The 19,835-nt window shown below is 50.0% G+C and overlaps 3 protein-coding genes and 1 long non-coding RNA gene across 8 annotated transcripts in view; 3 read left to right on the forward strand and 1 right to left on the reverse strand.

The window, feature by feature from the left end:
* Nucleotides 1-2,104, forward strand: part of LOC101065862 (putative cytochrome P450 120) — a 13,780-nt gene extending 11,676 nt beyond the window's left edge. For all 3 annotated transcript variants that reach the window (XM_029837642.1, XM_029837640.1, XM_011620042.2), the window contains one exon: nt 1,160-2,104. In XM_029837642.1, coding sequence (XP_029693502.1) covers nt 1,160-1,343 — 184 coding nt within the window. In that variant the 3' untranslated portion in view covers nt 1,344-2,104. The remainder of the gene's footprint in view (nt 1-1,159) is intronic.
* Nucleotides 2,105-6,278: 4,174 nt separating this feature from the next.
* Nucleotides 6,279-8,197, forward strand: LOC105418901 (uncharacterized). Its single transcript, XR_003888744.1, has 4 exons — nt 6,279-6,637; nt 6,759-6,834; nt 7,109-7,894; nt 8,143-8,197. It is a non-coding gene; the product is annotated as an uncharacterized lncRNA (long non-coding RNA).
* Nucleotides 8,198-9,769: 1,572 nt separating this feature from the next.
* Nucleotides 9,770-14,339, forward strand: dusp4 (dual specificity phosphatase 4). The gene is made up of 4 exons (XM_003965627.3): nt 9,770-10,494; nt 11,273-11,400; nt 11,683-11,902; nt 12,150-14,339. The coding sequence occupies exons 1-4, from the start codon at nt 10,116-10,118 to the stop codon at nt 12,536-12,538; spliced, it is 1,116 nt and encodes a 371-aa protein (XP_003965676.1). The 5' UTR covers nt 9,770-10,115; the 3' UTR covers nt 12,539-14,339.
* Nucleotides 14,340-15,819: 1,480 nt separating this feature from the next.
* LOC101061340 (poly [ADP-ribose] polymerase tankyrase-1) overlaps nt 15,820-19,835 on the reverse strand; it is a 38,829-nt gene continuing 34,813 nt past the window's right edge. For 2 of the 3 annotated variants that reach the window (XM_029837630.1, XM_029837631.1), the window contains 7 exons: nt 19,593-19,713; nt 18,999-19,096; nt 18,641-18,715; nt 18,449-18,554; nt 18,200-18,386; nt 17,939-18,095; nt 17,731-17,870 (listed from right to left, as the gene is read on the reverse strand). In XM_029837630.1, coding sequence (XP_029693490.1) covers nt 17,784-17,870; nt 17,939-18,095; nt 18,200-18,386; nt 18,449-18,554; nt 18,641-18,715; nt 18,999-19,096; nt 19,593-19,713 — 831 coding nt within the window. In that variant the 3' untranslated portion in view covers nt 17,731-17,783. Of the gene's footprint in view, nt 17,410-17,457; nt 17,871-17,938; nt 18,096-18,199; nt 18,387-18,448; nt 18,555-18,640; nt 18,716-18,998; nt 19,097-19,592; nt 19,714-19,835 lie in introns of those variants that run through there. The other variant, XR_003888736.1, reaches the window with a different exon arrangement.

The raw sequence follows: 19,835 nt of genomic DNA on the forward strand, positions 1-19,835 counted from the left end.
CCAATGAGAGGTGACGCTGAGGGGTCCAAACCCGCCGGGTCAGAGCCTGAACTGGACCGCTTTAGATAACTTATTTAACCTGGCTGCTAGGTTAGTCAGCGAGAGGGTTAAAACATGGTTGTTACAACATAAATGACTCTCTCACACACACACCCACTCTCTCTCCCACACACACACACACGTGTGAGTCATTGTTAACATCCAGTCTGAATGAATGCGGCTCAGGTGAAATGTGCTTTCATGATTGACTCTCTGGATCTCCTCATCGTCGGGGACATTCGGATCTCGTTAGCGTCTGTCGACAACCTTTTTGTTACCAAAGTGTTTGTGTGAACGTGCACACGCGTGCAGCACCTGCTTTAGCTGTGGTTGAGGACCGATGATGTCTAACTGGACCTCTGCTGTGGAACCGGCATCGTGGTTGTAGAGGAGCTTCTCACAGAACCGCTCGCTGTCGCCTCTTCAGGCCGGACGCAGAATTACAGCCGTAAAATTCAAAAGGCCAAAATGTCTCCAGTCGTTTGTGCGGTTGGGCTCAGTGAGCCCTGATCACCAGCTGTCAACCAGTCACCACTGATTCATCACCAGTAGCAACGGGGTCAGGGATGCTCTGACCTGCACACACACACACACACACACACGCACGCACGCTCGGTCTCTTTTGCACTGTTGGTGGTGAACGTCATCTCTCACTGGGACCAGTTCTGTTTAAATGGGCTCATTTGCCTGTTAGCGGTGTACACATGCCAACACACACACATGCACACACACGTGCACACGCACGAGGGCGTGCCCAGAGTAAGAAGTAGACCAGAGGGATCTGGGTCAGAGATGTGAGTCATCGCCTCCCCCTTTCCTCCCACCCCGTCGTTATCCTGTTTCCCCCCGGTCCTCCTCTCCATCCCATCATTCATCTTTGCCCTCCATTAGGACAACTTTGATTTAGAAAATGGAGGGAGGAACATTCACAGGTGGATGTTGTCAGGCTGCTTCGCCGGCGTTCACCCGTAGACGCCTCCCAACAAGTGTGTGTTTCTCTCCGTCCCCGAAGCTCCAGCTTCACTCGTACAAATGGGAAAGAAGGAAGACATCAAAGAATCAAAGCTTCACATTAATAGTTTTAATGTACAAAAGAATCTCTTTGTGTTTTGGCTCCCAGGAGGCGTTCTCCTACCTCCTTCAGCACTACCACTGGCGTTTGGACCCTCCTTCCCAGGACCTTGAGTACAAATGGCTCCCCGTCTCTCGGCCCGCGGACCCCCCCACCATCTCCTTCAGCCGACTGGATCAAACCGGCTCTGACGGGAGCGGCGCTGGTGTGTTGTGACGTACGTGCTGATTAGTTGTGCGGCGGGACACTCGCCTTCCCCGGCTGTGACAGGGATTTTCCTGGGAATAACCTCCGGCTCATCTTCAGCTGCATTTCTATCTTTGTGAGGACATTTCCTCGTCCGTAGGCCTTCTTGCTGTGGAAACTCTGCCGGTTGTGGGACTGACACACGGACGAGCGTCATCCATGCATGGTGTCTGTCTTCATCCCAAACAGAAGATGCTAACCTTGGACCCAACACAATCATCTAGCCTGTTTGTCTCCCAGCATTGTTGTGTCTCTGGGACAACGGAAAAGACGATATGGCTGCTGAGAGCAGAAACCAGAGCAACGGTCGACAGGAACATTTAGAACCTGGAGAGAAGTACTAATTTTCATCACAACTAAGCAAACCCCCCTTAACCCAAAACCTGAGACCCTCCGAGACCTTTGAAGCTAAGACAACCAGAGATGATGTCCTCACTTTATTTGTAAAACATAATGCACATGAACACACACACAGGTGAGCCCTCAGATTCCATCACCAGTGCCCCCCCCCCCCCCCCCCCCCCCCCTCCCCTCTCCACTGCTTAGCAACCGTTCGTCATACTGACACACTGACTGGTTTCCTCTTAGCATGCTGGTCACACACCAGCGCCGCACTAACCTGGTTATTTTAACTGGTCTGTGTTGATGCCAAACGATGCTTTTCGGAGCTCCATTTTAACACATTTATCTCTGTCATCAGGCCTTTTGAGGCCTCCAACATAAAGGAATTCTTCTGCTTTCTTAAAAGACTGTATTATTTTCCACTTGTGGCTAATTCCCGCTCCCTCCCTTCATCGGCCTCGGCTCGTTGCTGCCCGACAGGCTAAATAAAACGAGCCCAGATTAAAGGAAACGGATCCTGGCTCATAACAGGATTCACTGTAAGTTTGCTTCATCTGTCGCAAAGTGCAGCGCGAGCAGTGAGTCATCCTGCTCACCAGAAACACACTTTGTGCCTGATCCTGTCTGAGTGTGTGTGTGTGTTCGTGTGTGTGTGTGTGTGTGTGTGAGAGAGACAGTGACCCAGTGAGGACCCAGTGTGTGCAGCAGTGGTGGACAGCAGGACACTGCAGGTTTGTTGAGCCGATCTCAGCAGGACAAAAGCACCTTTCTGACACCAGCCCATTATGCCGACGGCATTAACGCCGTAGTTCACGTGTCGCACACGCCGGGCTGCCGCGCCCGAGCCCTCGCACACGCTCGCCGATGAAGTACGACACGCGGCTTTAATGGAGAACTTGCTGAGTGGAGCTGAACACCAACATGCTTGAGTTGTTGCTTGTCTGGGAGTCTCGGCTTGAGAGCAGGTGAATGTCTGCAGAGCTCCAGAGACGTTAGCTGTCCGTTAGCTGACCGCTAGCTGCTTTGCTAAAACGACCCTCTGTGGCCTCGTGGTGCCTCCATTCACGTTTCATTCCAAAACGGTCAGCTGATGCCGTGTCCTGCAACAATGCTCCAGTCATTCAGCGTCTGAGTGAAATGCTGATGCATTTAAAGAATGTGTGCAGCTTTTCTCCCTCCCACTCGTGGAATGTCCCAAAGCCCCGCTGATCTGGGATGAAGATGAAGAGGAGAGAAGAACCGACCTCCACGAAGGCGCATTCGACAGAAGCGGAATTGGAAGCGTTGAACAGAACAGTCAGCTGGTGTGAAGCAGACGGATGTTTTCCCTTCGCAGCTGTTCGAAAAAGAAAATGTCAGTGACACACACTTGTCGAGCAGGAGGTGAGACGCTGTTTCCAGATGGCGGAACAAAGCCCGAGGTCACTGTTAATGAGAAGAGCTAATCACCACATGACTGTCCTCTGTCCCGTCCCAGAGGACGCTCGGCCCTCAACGGCGAAGGAAAACCCGTCCCCTGGCACGCCGCTGTAAACCACCCGTGTTCTTCCTGTTTTAACCTGTGTCAAAGTCTACAAGCTAATGCTAAGTTAGCATCGCTGCCAGGTTTGAATTTGTTGTGCTACTAAAGGCTAAATTTGCAGTTTAGTTTAAACTTTATAGGTTTTTTTTATATCGTGGGTGATAAGTTTTCAACTTTTTTTTCCCCCCTGTGAAGTTTGAGAGTCTCGATCACAGACACCCGCTTGTAAATCGCTCCAGCCCGTCCATCAGCGCGGCGCACGCGCTGCACGTTGCCTTCGCTGCGTTCGTCTGCTCACACGAGCAGGAAGGAGAAGCCGTTCGTCACCGAGGTGCCACCGAGCTCAGTGGAATTGTCTCGTTTATCAGATTCACAGGGAAGGCCTCCAGAACACACTCCTCCATCAAACATGAGAGTATCTTTGGTTCCTGCGAGAGTCTGGCAGAATTTGAGAAGTGGTAGGCCAGTTTCCCGTCGTCGTCGTCGTCGGAGTTTCAGATTGCTCAGCTAGAATATTGATGAACTTCCTGTGACTGGCTGGGGAAGTGAAATGTGGGCGCGTGTTGGGAGACATGGGAGTGACTCATGTTGTGGATGTGACAGCATAGCTGAGCAGAGGCTAATCATTTCTGAGGATAATTCAGAGTTCCAGGTAGTAACGTGCATCATTCCTCCACGCCTCTCGGCCCCCAGTGACCTTGAGCGTGACACTTTAACCCCTCAGCCCATCAGCTGGAGAGTTTCTTCATTTCCAAACATGTTCTCACAAACACTCTGGGGCTCGCTGTTGTGTTCAAAATCTACAATCCAGTGTGTTTGTGTGACCTTTCATTGGTCATTTGAGGTGTGTAGAGGAAACAGGTGAGATGTTGGGACTGCGGGTGTGTAAAAGACGCCCCCCCCCCCCCACACACACACACACAAGAAAAAGAAGAGGAAAAGGAGGCTGGATGGAGGGAATGTGAGGTGAGGTTAAAGAGGAGAAGAAGCCCAGTTCCCATTTGAATTACCGTTGTCGTAGAATGTGCAAATATTTATCAGCCTTATTTATTTATGCTGATGATGGGAAGTGCACTAAAGTTCTCCAGAGCTGTACGGTTGAAACTGGGCAGGTTACAGGAGTAATAACACAATAATAACTGGCCTCATTTAGAAAGGAAATGTTACTGCATAAGTACATTTGCTCCTGTCGGCTGTGGGAGCTGATTTTCTCTTCCGTCTCCTCGGGCGTCGTTGGCTCAACAGTTTGCACATGAAAGTATTAAAATGTGCCTTCTGGGACGAAATGAACGCACTGATCCTCAGCAGAGGAGCAGCTTGGTAATGTGCCAGACCATCATCGTGGCCCTGACGACCATCACGGTGGCCCTGACGACCGTCGTGGTGGCCCTGACGACCATCACAGTGGCCCTGACGACCATCACAGTCGCCCTGACTACCCTGACGACCATCACAGTGGCCCTGACGACCATCACAGTCGCCCTGACTACCCTGACGACCATCAGAGGAGCCCTGACGACCATCACAGTCGCCTTTACGACCCTGACGACCATCACGGTGGCCCTGACGACCATCACAGTGGCCCTGACGATCATCATGGTGGCCCTGACGAGCCTGACGACCATCACAGTGGCCTTGACGACCATCACAGTGGCCCTGACGATCATCATGGTGGCCCTGACGAGCCTGACGACCATCACAGTGGCCTTGACGACCATCACAGTGGCCCTGACGACCATCACAGTGGCCCTGACGATCATCATGGTGGCCCTGACGAGCCTGACGACCATCACAGTGGCCTTGACGACCATCACAGTGGCCCTGACGACCATCACAGTGGCCCTGACGACCCTGACGACCATCACGGTGGCCTTGACGACCATCACGTTGGCCCTGACGACCCTGACGACCATCACAGTGGCCCTGACGACCATCACAGTCGCCCTGACTACCCTGACGACCATCACAGTCGCCTTTACGACCCTGACAACCATCACGGTGGCCCTGACTACCCTGACGACCATCACAGTGACCCTGACGACCCTGACAACCATCACGGTGGCCTTGACGACCATCACGGTGGCCCTGATGATCATCACAAGTGGCCCTGACGACCATCACGGTGGCCCTGACGACCATCACGGTGGCCCTGACTACCCTGACGACCATCACAGTGGCCGCGACGACCCTGACGATCATCACAAGTGGCCCTGACGACCATCAGAGGAGCCCTGACGACCATCACGGTGGCCCTGACGACCATCACGGTGGCCCTGACGACCATCACAGCGGCCCCGACGACCCTGACGACCATCACGGTGGCCCTGACTACCCTGACGACCATCACAGTGGCCCTGACGACCCTGACGACCATCACAGCGGCCCTGACGACCCTGACGACCATCACGGTGGCCCTGACGACCATCACGGTGGCCCTGACGACCCTGACGACCATCACGGTGGCCCTGACGACCATCACGGTGGCCCTGACGACCATCACGGTGGCCCTGATGACCATCACGGTGGCCCTGACGACCATCACGGTGGGTGCTGCTATTTTATTTCCCCTCTCTGCAGCCAAATGTTGAACGTTTCACTGTTTTAAAGGCAGCAGAATTCACGGCTGTTTTCACAGAACTAAAGTGTAGCAACCCCAGGTTCTCTGAACAGGCTGCAGTAATATTCAGCAGGATTCTTCCAAATATTTGGAGAGCAAACACAGATAACAACAGTGCTGCTGCAGCAGCGATGTCACCGCCGGTCACAGTCGCTCCGCTGCGCCGCCGCCGCCTCTGTTGGCGGGTTTCACATGACTGAGAGTCGGTTTGCCTGCAGGCAACGTTACACAACAACCTGTTTGTCTTTCAGGGTGAAGTTTCAACAAAAACCCTCATCGGCAGAATCGTGTCAGGCCTCCAGTTTGTGGGGGACTCGGCTCATCTGGCTCACGTTGAGGCCGGTGGCTAACAGATGCTACCGAACATGCTAACGTTTCCCAGCCTCCTCGAGAGAAAATGTCCAAATATTTCCACAGTTTTCACTTTAAAGGTCATAAAGCTGAGCAAATATCAATCATTTTAATGTCGAGGGTTATAAGTTCTGGAGGAAGGAGTGTGTGATCCTGCTGCGGCGGGTTTTTAGCGCGAGGAGCAGACAGGAAGTGGCAACACGTATGATTCATGCGTGTTGTGCTGTGAGAACACCTCCAGCTCTCAGTTTCATTCTGATCCTCCAGCAGACGGGGGGTGTTTAGTAGTGTTGTGTAACACACACGTGCACGTTACAAAGAAATTCGATCACTTAAATGTGGCCGTTTCAGGTTAACCTGGCTTCCTCCCGCCCCTCCCCCCACTTCCTGCCCTTCCTGTACCCTCCATCACGGGTCAGCTGCCCATCGCCACCTTTCTGAGCCTCAGGTCAGTGTGAGTTCATCTGGTGTGCGTGTGTGTGGTGCACATCTGACATCAACAGCCTCAGTTTCCCAGATCGTTGCCATAGCAACCGTAGTTATGAGCGATCACACTTTTCTCCCCCCAGAAAAGCAAGGGGGGAAAAACCCCCACAACAGAGTGATGACGTCAGCACGGGTGTCAGAGGCAGAACAGCTACGATGGTGTGTGTGCGTGTGTGCGTGTGTGCGTGTGTGTGTGTGTGTGTGTGAGTGAGAGTTTGATTGATTAATCGATTGTCTACGTACACGTTCCAGTTTCACATCCATATTCTTTTAAACACTTTTTACTCTCAGTGCAGGAGAGCAGAGTGTGTTTGTGGGTGTGTGGGTGTGTGTGTGTGTGTGTGTGTGTGTGTGTGTGTGTGTCAGTACAATTGTGAGTTTGTTTCAACAGAGTCTGTTTCCTGTGTTTAATCTACACATCCGCTCTTCTCAGAATGCTGCTTCAGAAAACACCGAAATCCAGAGTACCTGGTGTGATCAGGTCAGCCAGCCAGCCAGCCAGCCAGCCAGCCAGCCAGCCAGCCAGGGAACGTTGGGAGGCTCCCAGTTTACGGTCGTTTGGTTCCGATCTGAATGAGTTTGAACAGGATTTTTCCGTCCTCTCTGCTTTGGCTATGCAAAAGCTCCCTTTGGGATTTGACTGGCTGTTTCTGAGTGTCTGAGGAAAGGCTAAAGATGTTCCCGTCCTTCCTGCTGCCTCCTTTACAGAAGCTTTTAAGCCCTTTTTCTTCACGATTCTTTCACGCAGCATTAGGTGGACTCCATTACCCACAATGCTCTTTAGCCGCCCTTGCTGTCCTGATAAAACCTTCATTTCCAGGTTGTGAGTGCAGGTTAAACAAGCGCTGCAGTAAAACAGTAAAAAGCAGATTATCTTAAAGTGGCTTTTGGGCGCAGCCGTTGAGGATTAATTGATGTTTGCTCTCAGCCTCGGGAGAGAAGGTGCGATGTCACGCGACTCCAGTTCGGTTTCAGCGGCTTTGTGCTTCGTCTCGGCTGTAAACGAGTTGTTTTTCTTTTATTTATTAATATTTAAAGATGATTTCATGAAACACAGCGCCCCTGCTGGTCGGCTGCCATAAACGTGTTGGCGCCTTTCTCCATTTCTGACAGCAGATCGGCTGAAGCGACCTTCATTTCTCACGCCGGTTGCCACGGTGACCTCCGGCAGGTGGCTCCGCTCTCTTTGATGTAAAAACACGGCCCCTCCAGCCTCCAGGTAGCTGCTAACCTGAGAGGATTCATCTCATCATTATTTCTGTTAAACGGCGTTTTACAGGTTTGTGATGTCATCATCCGCACACGGACGGCGCTCGTTCATGAAAATGCTGCAGCACTCAGCCCGGGCTGAGCTGCCGGATTATGGGATTAAGGCGGGACAGATCCGGAGCACACAAACCAACAAATCGTGTTTTTACTGATGTCTTTCTGGACCCTTCTGATCACCTCAGCTCCTCTTGTTTTTAGGCTCTAGCTCAGCCCCAGAGACCAGAGACCAGAGACCAGAGACCAGAGACCAGAGACCCGAGACCCGAGACCCGAGACCCGAGACCCGAGACCCGAGACCCGAGACCCAGAGACCCAGAGACCCAGAGACCCAGAGGCCAGAGGCCAGAGGCCAGCACAGGGGTCCTGCTGCCTGGTGAAGGCGGGTGGCGGTCGGAGGCTGAGCGAGCGTCTCCCAGCCCCGGTGGGCCCCGGTGGGCCCCGGTGGGCCCGCGGCTCCTACAGGAGAACCTCCCGCTCGCTGTGTTGATGGACGGTGGCGTGAGTGTGTGAGCGGACGCACTGATGGACACGGAGGGACGGCCGGATGACATCAGCGCACACACCGTTTCCGGCCAATCCTGGCCCAGCCTTCCGCCTGCTGTCTCCACCCTCCCACACCTCTCCCTTGTTGCTACGGCAGCCACATCGCCCGCCTGTGTGTGGCTCTGCTAGGGTTGGTAGCGAACGGTTTTCTCAACTGTTTAACACCAAAAGACGCAGTTCTCCAGAGAAATGAGGTCATTTTCGGGAAGTGAGGACATTTTGTGTGGTCCTCACAACTTCGGAGGTGTGTTTGAGGGCTCAGATTAGGATTAGGTCATGAGATCACTGGGTTTAGGTCAGGTTTGGGGGCTAAACCAAGCAGCTAATCGCAGTTTTATTTGCAGATTTCTCCCGTTTTCTGCACAGAAAAACAGCGAAAAATGTCGCTGAGGTGCAGAAACGTCGGTGTGAGCTGGATCCTGGATGACCAGAGGGTATTTTTAAACTTCCGTGTTCTGTTTCTCTCTGGCCTCCTCTCATCCGTCGCTCTGCTGCTCTCTTCCTCTCGTAACCATGGAAATTAGATGTACATGCAAATACCTGAGCACGTTGGCCGAGGCCGTGTGACGGGAGATGCAAATTGCATTTCCGCTCGCAGGAACACACACACACACACGCACACACACACACACACACACACACACACACACACACACACACACACACATTCCTGCGCAGACATACGTAAGAACACCCACCTGCAGTCTGGGACGCTTCTCAGGGACAACAAGCACATTATGATTATCTGGAATAAAAGCCTTTTTCACATTGATAACAAAGACGACGGACAGCGTTAGCTTCAATAAAAGACAGATTTAATCCAGCCCATAATGATCCCACTGTAATCCTGATCTAATAACCTGGCAGCTTTGCTTTGTCACTGTTGTATCCTGGACGGAGCGCCGGAGCAGGAAAACTGACCCATTTAGTTCTGGGGGCAGCAGATAAAACTGGTCGAGTTTATAGCGTGTACAGAGATATATGTTTAATCTGGGTAATATAAGTTTAATGTGGGAAATATATGTTTAATATGTGTAGTATATGTTTAATGTGGGTAATATATGTTTCATGTGTGTAATATATGTTTCATGTGTGTAGTATATGTTGAGGGTGGGTAATATATGTTTAATGTGGGAAATATACAGTATGTTGAGGTTGTAGTGTTGGTAATATGTTTAATGTAGGTATTATATGTTTCATGTGTGTAGTATATGTTTAATGTGTGTAGTATATGTTTAATGTAGGTAGTATATGTTTAATGTGTGTAGTATATGTTTAATGTGTGTAGTATATGTTGGCCTACATGAGTTAACCCGCTCGTCCTCATCTGCAGCCTGATGGTTTCTGCTTTCATTGATGTCTGTTTTTTTATGAATGAACGACAGCGGGGAGGCGGGGCCGGCGGCCCGGACGGCTCTGATTGGCTGCCGCCCGGTGACGCCATCTCCGCCGTGACGCGCTGCGCCCATTCATAAAAAAGGAGGAGAAAAAAAACCGAAACAACAGAGGAGGCTCATTCAGGGAGAGGTGACGGGCGCGAGCAGCGGGAGATGTGCAGCTAGAAGCGACGCGCACGGGGGAAAACCCGCGGCAGGATCCCACAGCTGAGCCTGAAGCGACGCGCCGTGATGGAGGACCTGGGCCAGATCGACTGCTCGGTGCTGAAGCGGCTCCTGAAGGACGACAGCGCCAAGTGTCTGCTGCTGGACTGCCGCTCCTTCCTGGCGTTCAGCGCCGGGCACATCCGCGGCGCCGTCAACGCCCGCTGCAACACCATCGTCCGCCGCAGGGCCAAGGGCTCCGCGCTGAGCCTCGACCAGATCCTGGCCGGGGACGAGGACGCCCGCGGCCGCCTGCGCGCCGGCATGTTCTCCGCCGCGGTGCTGTACGACGAGAGGACGCCGGACTCGGAGGCGGTGAAGGAGGACAGCACGCTGGCGGTGGTGCTGAACGCGCTGAGCAGGGACGCGTCCGGGAGCCACAGGACCCGCATGTACCTGCTCAAAGGTAGCGGCAGCACGCGCACACATACATATAGATATTATATTATTGAGGCTATATTCTGCACGTCTCTTTATATTAATGTTAAAATCAATGTAATATCCCGATCATCGAATTTCCGGTCACAGCGAGTTCAGACTAAAATATAATTAGATGGTTTCTGGGCACCGATTAATTATTATAATTATTATTAGGAGATTTTCTGCTGCTTTATCTCGGCTGTAGTTTTTACATTTTACATCAACACACGACGGCTGGAGACGAGTGAGGTAATGCTGATGCGGACAGCAACACACACACACACACACACACACAGCGAGGTGGGAAATTAGATTTTATTACCAGGTTAATATTTAGACTGTAGTAGTGCTGTATTTGTGTGTGTGTGTGTGTGTGTGTGTGTGGCAGCTTCGCTGCTCTGAGGGTACAGGAAGTCACTCCTGCCGTCAGACTCTATAATTCACCTCAAAGCCGCACAACAACAATAATTATTTAATGTTTATGTTGTAATTTTATTTCTATTTTATTCTGTATTTTTGTAATATTTTGTAAATATATATGCTTGTAATGCTCTAATCTTATTTGTGTTGTATTTATTCTGTTTCTATACTTTGTAAATACTAAAAAAAACACCTACACTACAGTTATATTAATTTAATTCAATTCTCCATTCAGGGATGAAGAAATAAAAATAAAATAAATCTTGTATATGTTTCTATGGTTCATAAACACAAAAACAACGCCAGGTTGTTGGTTCTAGTCCCGGTCTCTCTCTGTGTTGCAGGCGGCTACGACAGGTTCTTCACAGAGTACCCAGAATATTGTCTCAAGTCCAAGTCCTTGCCCGTCCTCAGCAGCCAGTCCAGTGTTGAGTCGGCGTGCTCGTCCTGTGGGACGCCACATCACGATCAGGTGAGCACGTTGGTTTGGTCAGTCCAGTCCGTCCCTGTCAGTCAAAAGTCAGGGGGGGTGTCGACCCCCCTACCCCGGCGTCCTGGCTCCCCCTCGCCGTAGCGTCACCAGACAGGACGACGACCCAAACCAGGACTTGAACCCTGAACCTCCACATGAACGTCACTGGTCTGAACCACTGATCTACCCAGCTGGACGAGTTCGACAGGGAGGACGAAGACTTTCAAGCTAGTTTAGCTAATGTCACAATATCCCCCCCCCTCCTCCTCCTCCTCTGCCCAGGGCGGCCCCGTGGAGATCCTCCCCTTCCTGTACCTCGGCAGCGCCCTGCACGCCTCCAAGAAGGAGGTTCTGGACGCCATCGGGATCTCGGCCCTCCTGAACGTGTCCGCCGACTGTCCCAACCACTTCGAGGGGACGTATCAGTACAAGTGCATCCCAGTGGAGGACAACCACAAAGCAGACATCAGCTGCTGGTTCCTGGAGGCCATCGAGTTCATAGGTCAGTGTTTGTGTGTGTGTGTGTGTGTGTGTGTTTCTTGAAATCTGAAGCAGAGTTGTTTTTTTTTACTGAATTTTCATTTATTTCACCAAAAAAAAAAAAAAAAAAGACTTTCAGCATTGAAGGTTAAATCGTGAATCATCCGCCCACTAGGCGGCGCTGTGGCGCTTCTCAAGCTGGAATTCTGGATGCTTTTTACGTTGCTCCGTATCCATGACGATGACACGCTGACCTCTTCTCCCCTCAGACTCTGTTCGGGACGCCAGTGGGCGTGTCCTCATCCACTGCCAGGCGGGAATCTCGCGCTCCGCCACCATCTGCCTGGCCTACCTGATGAAGAGGAAGCGCGTGCGCCTGGACGAGGCCTTCGAGTTCGTGCGGCGCCGCCGCAGCATCATCTCCCCGAACTTCAGCTTCATGGGGCAGCTGCTGCAGTTCGAGTCGCAGCTCCTCGCCACTTCCTGCGCCGCCGAGGCCGCCGCCGCGGCGAGCCCGCTGCTGGGACCCAAGTCTTCGACGGCCACCGCCGCGGCGTCCACCACGCCTACCTCTCCGTTCATTTTTAACTTCCCGGTGTCTGTGGTGAACTCCGCCTACCTGCACCACAGCCCGCTCACCACCTCGCCAGGCTGCTGATGCCGCCGCCCGCAGGCCCCGCCCCCCCGTGGCCGGGCGACCTGCTGCACACGCTTCCAGAGGGCGACGGCGAGCAGCATCACGGTGCCTGATTCCAGACTTTTTACAGTTCAACCAGCCGACGCTCCTTCCACGTCCGGATCCTTCAAATCGACCAAAAACGAACTTTGGAAACGTTCCAAGCGTTGAACAGACGTACGACGACGCACAGACACGCCCACACACACACACACACACACACACACGCGCGCGCGCGCACACACACACACACCACCGACTGAATAAGCTCAGTATGAAGATGGGGCTCCGTTGCTATGGCAACATTGGGAGAGGAGACGGACACAGGAAGGAAGGAAGGAAGAATCTTAAGCACCCGCTCGTTCCCGTCTGTCACCACAAAAAAAAACGGATGAAAACAAGGTGACGGAAACCAGGCGGCTCTGGGTGACAGGTGTCCGAGCGGAGCTTCCTGTCTCGCCCAACATCTTCCTCCGCTCTTCATCCTTCCATTCTGACTCCTCCTCCTCCTCCTCCTCCTGAAGTGACAACAGAGCACAAAACTTCAAATGAGACGCCAAAATAAGCCAGCAGGCCCCTGACACACGCTGCGGGAAACCCCGTCTGTTCTGCCGTTTCTGTACGTTTCATCGATTTAATGGCTTCTAACACATTTGATATAAAAAGGGGGATTTTTTTAGCATTTGGAAAACATTGAAAATCTGAGTCAAATTATTTTCAAATGACTGAAGTCAGGTTTTAAAAAGACATGTTGACCTAAATGAAGATAACTGATTCAATGCTAACGAGCTGGTTTTAGCTCCTTGTTTTTTTTTAAAATTACATATACCAATTAATCCAGATGCAATTAAAATCTAAATCTTTTGACAATTTAATTTAGATAATATCTTTAACAACCATGCGAGCTATTTAGTTTTAAATTAATATTTTAGCTTTAGCCGTTAGCATTTTAATATTAGCATTCCCGTTTCTCCCGTCATAACAGCACTAATCAGGAAAAAATGGGTCTCAAGCTCCTTTAAATCATCTTAGGAGACAAATTAGTTATTCATTTGCCATTTCTACGTGCTAACGTGCAGCATTAAGCTCCATGAAGGTGTTTGTGCCTTGATCACAGAGGAATCGGTTTAGACGTTTAACCGTCCAACGTTCATCTCGATAATTCTCAGAAGTTTCATCGGTCGAGACTCAAACGCGACCATGTGACACACGGCCGGTTTAACAGGAGTTTCAGTGGCAATATTTCCTCACTGACCCACCAAAGACAAACGTCTCGCAGCATCACGCCATCAGGGGGCAAATCCAGGTTAAATGCATGCTGGGAAAATAATGATAATTCAGTCGCTAACATGCCGTTTAATTCCTCTGTTAACGAAGTTTGTCCACAGTTCTCTCTGTAGCAATACCGTCGAGCGTCACGTGATACGCGTTGGAACAATAATCAGTTTGAAGACTGTCTCCGCCTCTCTGTAGCACTTTGAAGTGATGCAATACTGTATTTCTAACATGTGATTTGTACAGACGGAGTAGATTTTACATTAGAAAGAACCAATCAGTGATAAAAGGCAATACCGTGTTTGACCTGTCTGTCTGTCCGTCTGCCTCTGTGTTCGTCCAGACTCGCTGTCTGTCTGTCTGTCTGTCTGTGATGTTTTATCTGTCATTGCAATATCAATCCTCCACTTGGACATTTATAAGACGAAAAAGTCCCTGAATTTTATCGTGGAATGATTATCTGTGCTTTTATTTATTACTGAGGAATAAACTAAGTTCTTAATTAAAATGTCTGCGTTTGTCTGGATCCAATTACAGCACTGCACCCCCCCCTAAAACTCAGATTTATCAATCAAACCCTCTCAGCGTCACATCTGAGGCCGTCGAGCCGTGTGACGTCACTGCAACGGCCTCGCTTCCGCCATCCACCGCCAGGGGGCGCAGGTGAGGCTGGAAAACGGAGCGAGTGTTACGTGGAAACCTAAAAATCGTGTTTTCTATCGCAATCATCACTTCTACCTCAGAATCTATAGTGAGTGATGCTGTCAAAGAGACATTCTGAAGAGAAAAAAATCATAATTAGAGCGTAAAACTCACCAATGACAGAATAAATGCTGATTTCCTGCAGATCTATCTATTGAACTGAGGCTTAACTGAGAAAGAGAATCGATGAATAAATATTTTTGATTGGATTTGTCTTGATTAGTGACTTAGTCACTAGAAGTAAATGTGGGATAAAACATCTGAAAACACAGTAAACAAAGTGCAAAAGACTCCGCTTACCTTGGAGCGCCACCTGGTGGCGATGACGTGCAACTGCCTCCGATTACAGGCGAGGCTGCAGCAGGTGAAACAGGAAGAGAATAGATCGATGTTTTACGGCTCAATCTGGAGTTTCTCCCAAGATTTATTGTATTAAAACCAGATGTAGTGATTTTATTATCATCAATCCATGAGCACAACATGGGGTCAAGAATTTAGTCAATTAAAACAATTCTAACATAATTATTTGTGTACCTGTCTAATTTTAAACCACTTGCGGAATCGAATTATGTGCAATCTTGCAAAGAAATTCAAACGAACTATAAACAAGGCATTTGAGTCTATTTAGTTCTGAGGAAACCTTTTTTAAAATGTCCATAGTGAAATTCAAAATATGAGTTCATCAATTAGACTTGCAAGGAACACAATTAAGCTCCGACGAGACAGTTAATTTGAACTAAAGATTTTCGCGGAACTCGACATATTTGCCTAAACTCACAAACAGAAATTACTGTCTGGAATCTTAAAATTTGAAGTACTTGCCGTTTGTTTGACACCGCAGGCCGTAAAGCTGTGGTTTTGTGGGAAGACCTGTTGCCGTAAAGCACTGTCGTAAAGTAGACTCATAAAGAGTACAAACGTAATTATTCCTCCCGGCAGAATTCACCGAATCACGGTGTTTCTGTCACGAACGTCAATAATTGTTTCGACTAATGAATAACTATGACTAATAATTTATGCCTTTTTTTTTTAAATGTAAAAAAAAACAAAAAAAAAAAAAAACATTGCGCCGTAAATCGTTTCGTCGACGGCGGTCAATTTCTCACTCGTGCTTCCTTTTAGAATATTATATATTCTATATCCACATAACTTATAAATCTTTTGATGTCTACAACATACAACATTTCTAACATTGCATTTCACTTAAAAATGTCATCAGTAGTTTTTTATTAATGTAAAGGAAGTAAAAAGTGTCTTTTTAGCATCACGGTAAAGAGGGAAAAGGACCATTTTAAGATCTTTTATTAATGATTTTCTTATGTACAAGAGGAGCTCTGTACAACATGGATGACCTGTTTAGTTTTGCTCCACAATATTTACAGTGAGCTGGAGTGGCCCCCGCAGACATGATACAGAGGCGGGACAGCCCAAACACGCAGTTGTGTAAAATATGGACAAATGATGGAGCCAAAACCGTAAGCGCCATTTTAAGGCCACAGTTAACTGTGACTTGTAACATTCTAGAGACCAGCTGTATGAAGAGAACCAAAAATGACCAACAAAATGACAAATCTGAGTTCAAACTGCATTATTCACCTGTTTCACAAAATCCCAGCCTCCGTGACGTGAGATGACTGAGATCATGAGGGGAAAGTTGATATGTGTGTATCAGCGTTAGAAAGATGACGACAGTCCCACCTCAAGATGGTTTACCTTCCATTTCAATTCTCATGTTTCAGAATAAAAGAGAGATGATCCAAAAACAGGCCTTTACTCTCCTCAGCTGCTTCCTGATCGGCTGGAGGATGTTGAGTTTTCTTATTTTCAGAATGATTTCAGACCATTTGGCTCTTGGTTCTACAGGATGTGAAGAACTTCCTCCAAAATCTTAATCGGTGAAAAAGACGTCACATGGTCCCGAGTGGTCTCAGTATTTAAACATGATCACAGTGATCAAATGTGGTCACTTTAGTGAAATACAAAAAAGTTTAAGTAAATGAGTTTGGAGTTCTTTCAGCTGTTCCCGACATGTTCTGATGCTGCAGATACATAAACACCTCTGACAACAAACTCCAACACGACCTTGTTAGTTCAGCACGATTGAGTAGTAAAAACAAAAGAATCTAAAATGAGAGAAAATAAATAGAAATGCTTCAGGAAAAAAAAAAAACCAACATAAATAACACTGTAGCAAGAACTCCACCGCACAGCTGCGCTCCTCTGTAATTCCCGTGTTCGGACGCTAGAGGGCGCTGACAGCGAGAGAAAAAGGCAGCAGGTTCATGTAAACAAGGATTTGTGGTTTCTTGGAAAGACAGTAACGTTAAAAAGATGCTTCAGATGCGTTAAAGGGACAGATCACCTCAATGCAAATGCATTTTTTGTTTTAATTTGAGCTTTAAGGCAACTTCTCTGCGGCTGAGAGCGCACGACCACAGGTGGGACTCCAAACTTGGTTGGTTTTGAGGTGAAGTGTTCCTTTAATTTTTAAACAGGCTTCAAGAAAACCTCTCTGACTCGCTGTGTTGCTGATTGTTCCATCCACGAAGCTTCTAGCTGCATCATATTTGACTGGCCACACGTGTGGCTCGTCACAGGCAGTTTTAGTGTCAAATAGATTCTGGCTTCAAAGTTTCCCTGTCAGACATTAAGAATTACGCTGCTTTGTGGTCCTGAAGACTCAGTGGGAAATCTGGCTACTGTCGACGTCACTCGATGATGGTTTAAAATGACTGATTTGTTATTTCATGTTAATATGGCTTCAAGGGAAAAAAAAGGCAGATTTATCTACGAACACGTCGGCCAGACGTGGAGAACTGAAGATGTGAAGAAGAAACTGTGGAGCCCTCAGACAGGACAGGACCTGGACAGGACACCTGTCTGTCCCAGAGACGCTGATGATGTTGAGAGGCTGGGCAGCACACCTGTGATCTGGCCCAGGTTCTGCTAAAGTCCCAGTGAAACCGTGAAGGGTTCCTCCGGAAACGGGTCAAAAATGGAGGCGGAGAAATCTCACCTTGGCTGCGTTAGAATGTAAAAAGCTGAGTGCTGCACGTCCACAAGCACGGCGCTCTTCCATCGCTAAAGAACCAGAACTTCGGCGTCGGCTTCCTCGCCAGCACGTTTTACCGAAGATCCGGTTCAGAAAAACAGCATCGTCGCCCCCCACCGGGGGCCCCACTGCCCCCCCACCTCTGGTCTGAAACGGCAGCTTAGTCCATTCTTCTCCAACGGAGCAGTTCTGGTTCTGTTAGGACTTCTGCTCAGAGGCGGCTGCTGGTGCCGCCGGACTTTCTGGCTTCACAATCTGGTACGTGATCAGGTACTCTGGGTAAGCCTGCGAGGAACCACACCTTAGAGCTGGCCTGTGTGTGTGTGTGTGTGTGTGTGTGTGCGTGTGTGTACCTGCTCTCCTCTGTAGATGACGTACTCGGCGTACGCCAGCCCGTTGACGCTGGGGCGCCCTATGACGGAGTGATGTCCGGGGGGGGCGTGGGCCATCTTCATGGCGCTGAACTGCAGGAAGGACTTCCCGAGCGTCACCCTGCAGAACAACATCTGCCTGAAACACAAACGGCCGCCGCTCACGTCAGTGATCGTCCGTAACCCAATCAGGTAAAAGTGGGCGGGGCCGGGCACACCCAGCCGGGCGTGTCTGCGTCTCACCTGTGACACACGTAACACGAGCGGTCCTTGTGGGTGGGGCAGCCGGTGCCCCCACCGATGCCGTACACGTACTGGTTGCTCTTGGAAGAGTTCTCGGCAAAATAGATGCCGGCGCCGAACATGCCGCCGATGTAGGCGTGGCGCTCGTCGAAGCCTTTGTGGATGATGGCGTTGATGAAGGGGGAACCTGGAGGAAAGGGCACAGCGTCACGGCAACGGCCAAACGGCGGAGCAATGTTGGGCGCCTACCGTGGAAGAGCATCCGCTCGTTGTGGTGGTTGTGGTTCTCGTCTGCGATTTCCTTCTGCCGGTGGGCGTAGCGCTCGCGCAGCTTCTTGTTCACCACTTTCTGGATCTGCCGGGGAGAATCACAACACAAAGGTTTCCCACTGGCGTGCAGGGCGGTGGCCACGGCGACGGGGGGCGGACCCCGTTCCCCACCTTGATGATGTTGTAGCGGCTGAAGACTCCGCCCGCGTTGCCGCCGTCGCGGTGCTCTCGGATGGTGCTCTGCAGCTGGGGCGCAAACAGCCAGAAAGGGAGACGTTAGGACTGTTGCAGCCTGTCAGGGGAGTTTGGTCAGTCTGTTCTCTGAGTGACGAGAGCCGAGGACGGAGGGGAGATCACCTGTTTCTACCTGTTTCTACCTGTTTCAGCTGCTGACTCACAGAGAAAATCCTGATTTAAACCTGAAGGTGAAGCTTTGAATTACTGCTTCCCATGACATATGGACGAGGAAGTGGTCCTGCCTCTGTGTGTGTGTGTGTGTGTGTGCGTGCGTGTGTGTGTGCGTGCGTACTTCCTCCTCCACAGACTGGAACTCCTTGTCATCTGTTGCCAGGTCGATCAGGACGGTTCCCTGGCTGGAACAGTGGAACGTCAGATATGGGTTTCCACCTGCAGAAGAAGAGGAACATGAACAGGAACAAAAACACACACCTGAACACACACTTTGCTCTTTTTGGGAAAAGATAAGGAGGAGGTTTGTTACTTTTCATAATCACGCCGGGCCACAAGGGGGCGGTATCGCAGCAGTGACGATACAAACTATTTCAGAGTTGAGACGTTGTAGAAGTGACCAAAACTTTTAAATCGTGACACAGAAGCAAAATTTTAAAGTTAAAAATGAAACTCCAGGGTTTTTTTTCCACCTTAAATCAAATCGCAGCGCACAGATATGCTGGATCTGTGAGAGTAAAGAGATTAAATGTTCTGACCAGAGAGCCACTTTGAGGATGAGCTGTTTCTAATTTAATACTTTGGTCTTTCGTCTGTTCTGTTGCCATATTTGCTCCCTCTGGATCTGATAAGTGGGAGTTTGCTGGAGTCCAGCTGCAGGAAGGCAGAGCTAAATGGAATCCATCTGCCGCCAGTTGTGTGTTTGTTTCCTGACCTTGTTGTCCTCCCAGCAGCCTCTCGATGCCCTTGATGAGTTTGTGCCGATGGCCGTACGCGTTGATGCCGATCTCTTTCAGCTCTTCGTGACCCATGTCTGCCAGCACGTCCAGCGAAATCTGCCCCCAAACACAGACACAGACGACGGAGGTCAATGAGAAAAGGTCGGCGGGTCGACGTCGTGCGGCGCCGCACGCGCGGAGGCTGATGGAAGCTACGACCGGAGGGAGGTGAGTTGCTC

Source organism: Takifugu rubripes, chromosome 6 (genome assembly GCF_901000725.2).
Source record: "Takifugu rubripes chromosome 6, fTakRub1.2, whole genome shotgun sequence".
Lineage (NCBI taxonomy): Eukaryota > Metazoa > Chordata > Actinopteri > Tetraodontiformes > Tetraodontidae > Takifugu > Takifugu rubripes.

What these genes read in the sequence shown, in the direction of transcription:
- dusp4 (XM_003965627.3), top strand. Translation starts at nt 10,116, where the DNA reads ATGGAGGACCTGGGCCAGATCGACTGCTCGGTGCTGAAGCGGCTCCTG. An exon ending in GGACGCCACATCACGATCAG is followed by an intron (nt 11,401 to 11,682) that starts GTGAGCACGTTG and finishes TCCTCTGCCCAG; the next exon opens with GGCGGCCCCGTGGAGATCCT. An exon ending in GGAGGCCATCGAGTTCATAG is followed by an intron (nt 11,903 to 12,149) that starts GTCAGTGTTTGT and finishes TTCTCCCCTCAG; the next exon opens with ACTCTGTTCGGGACGCCAGT.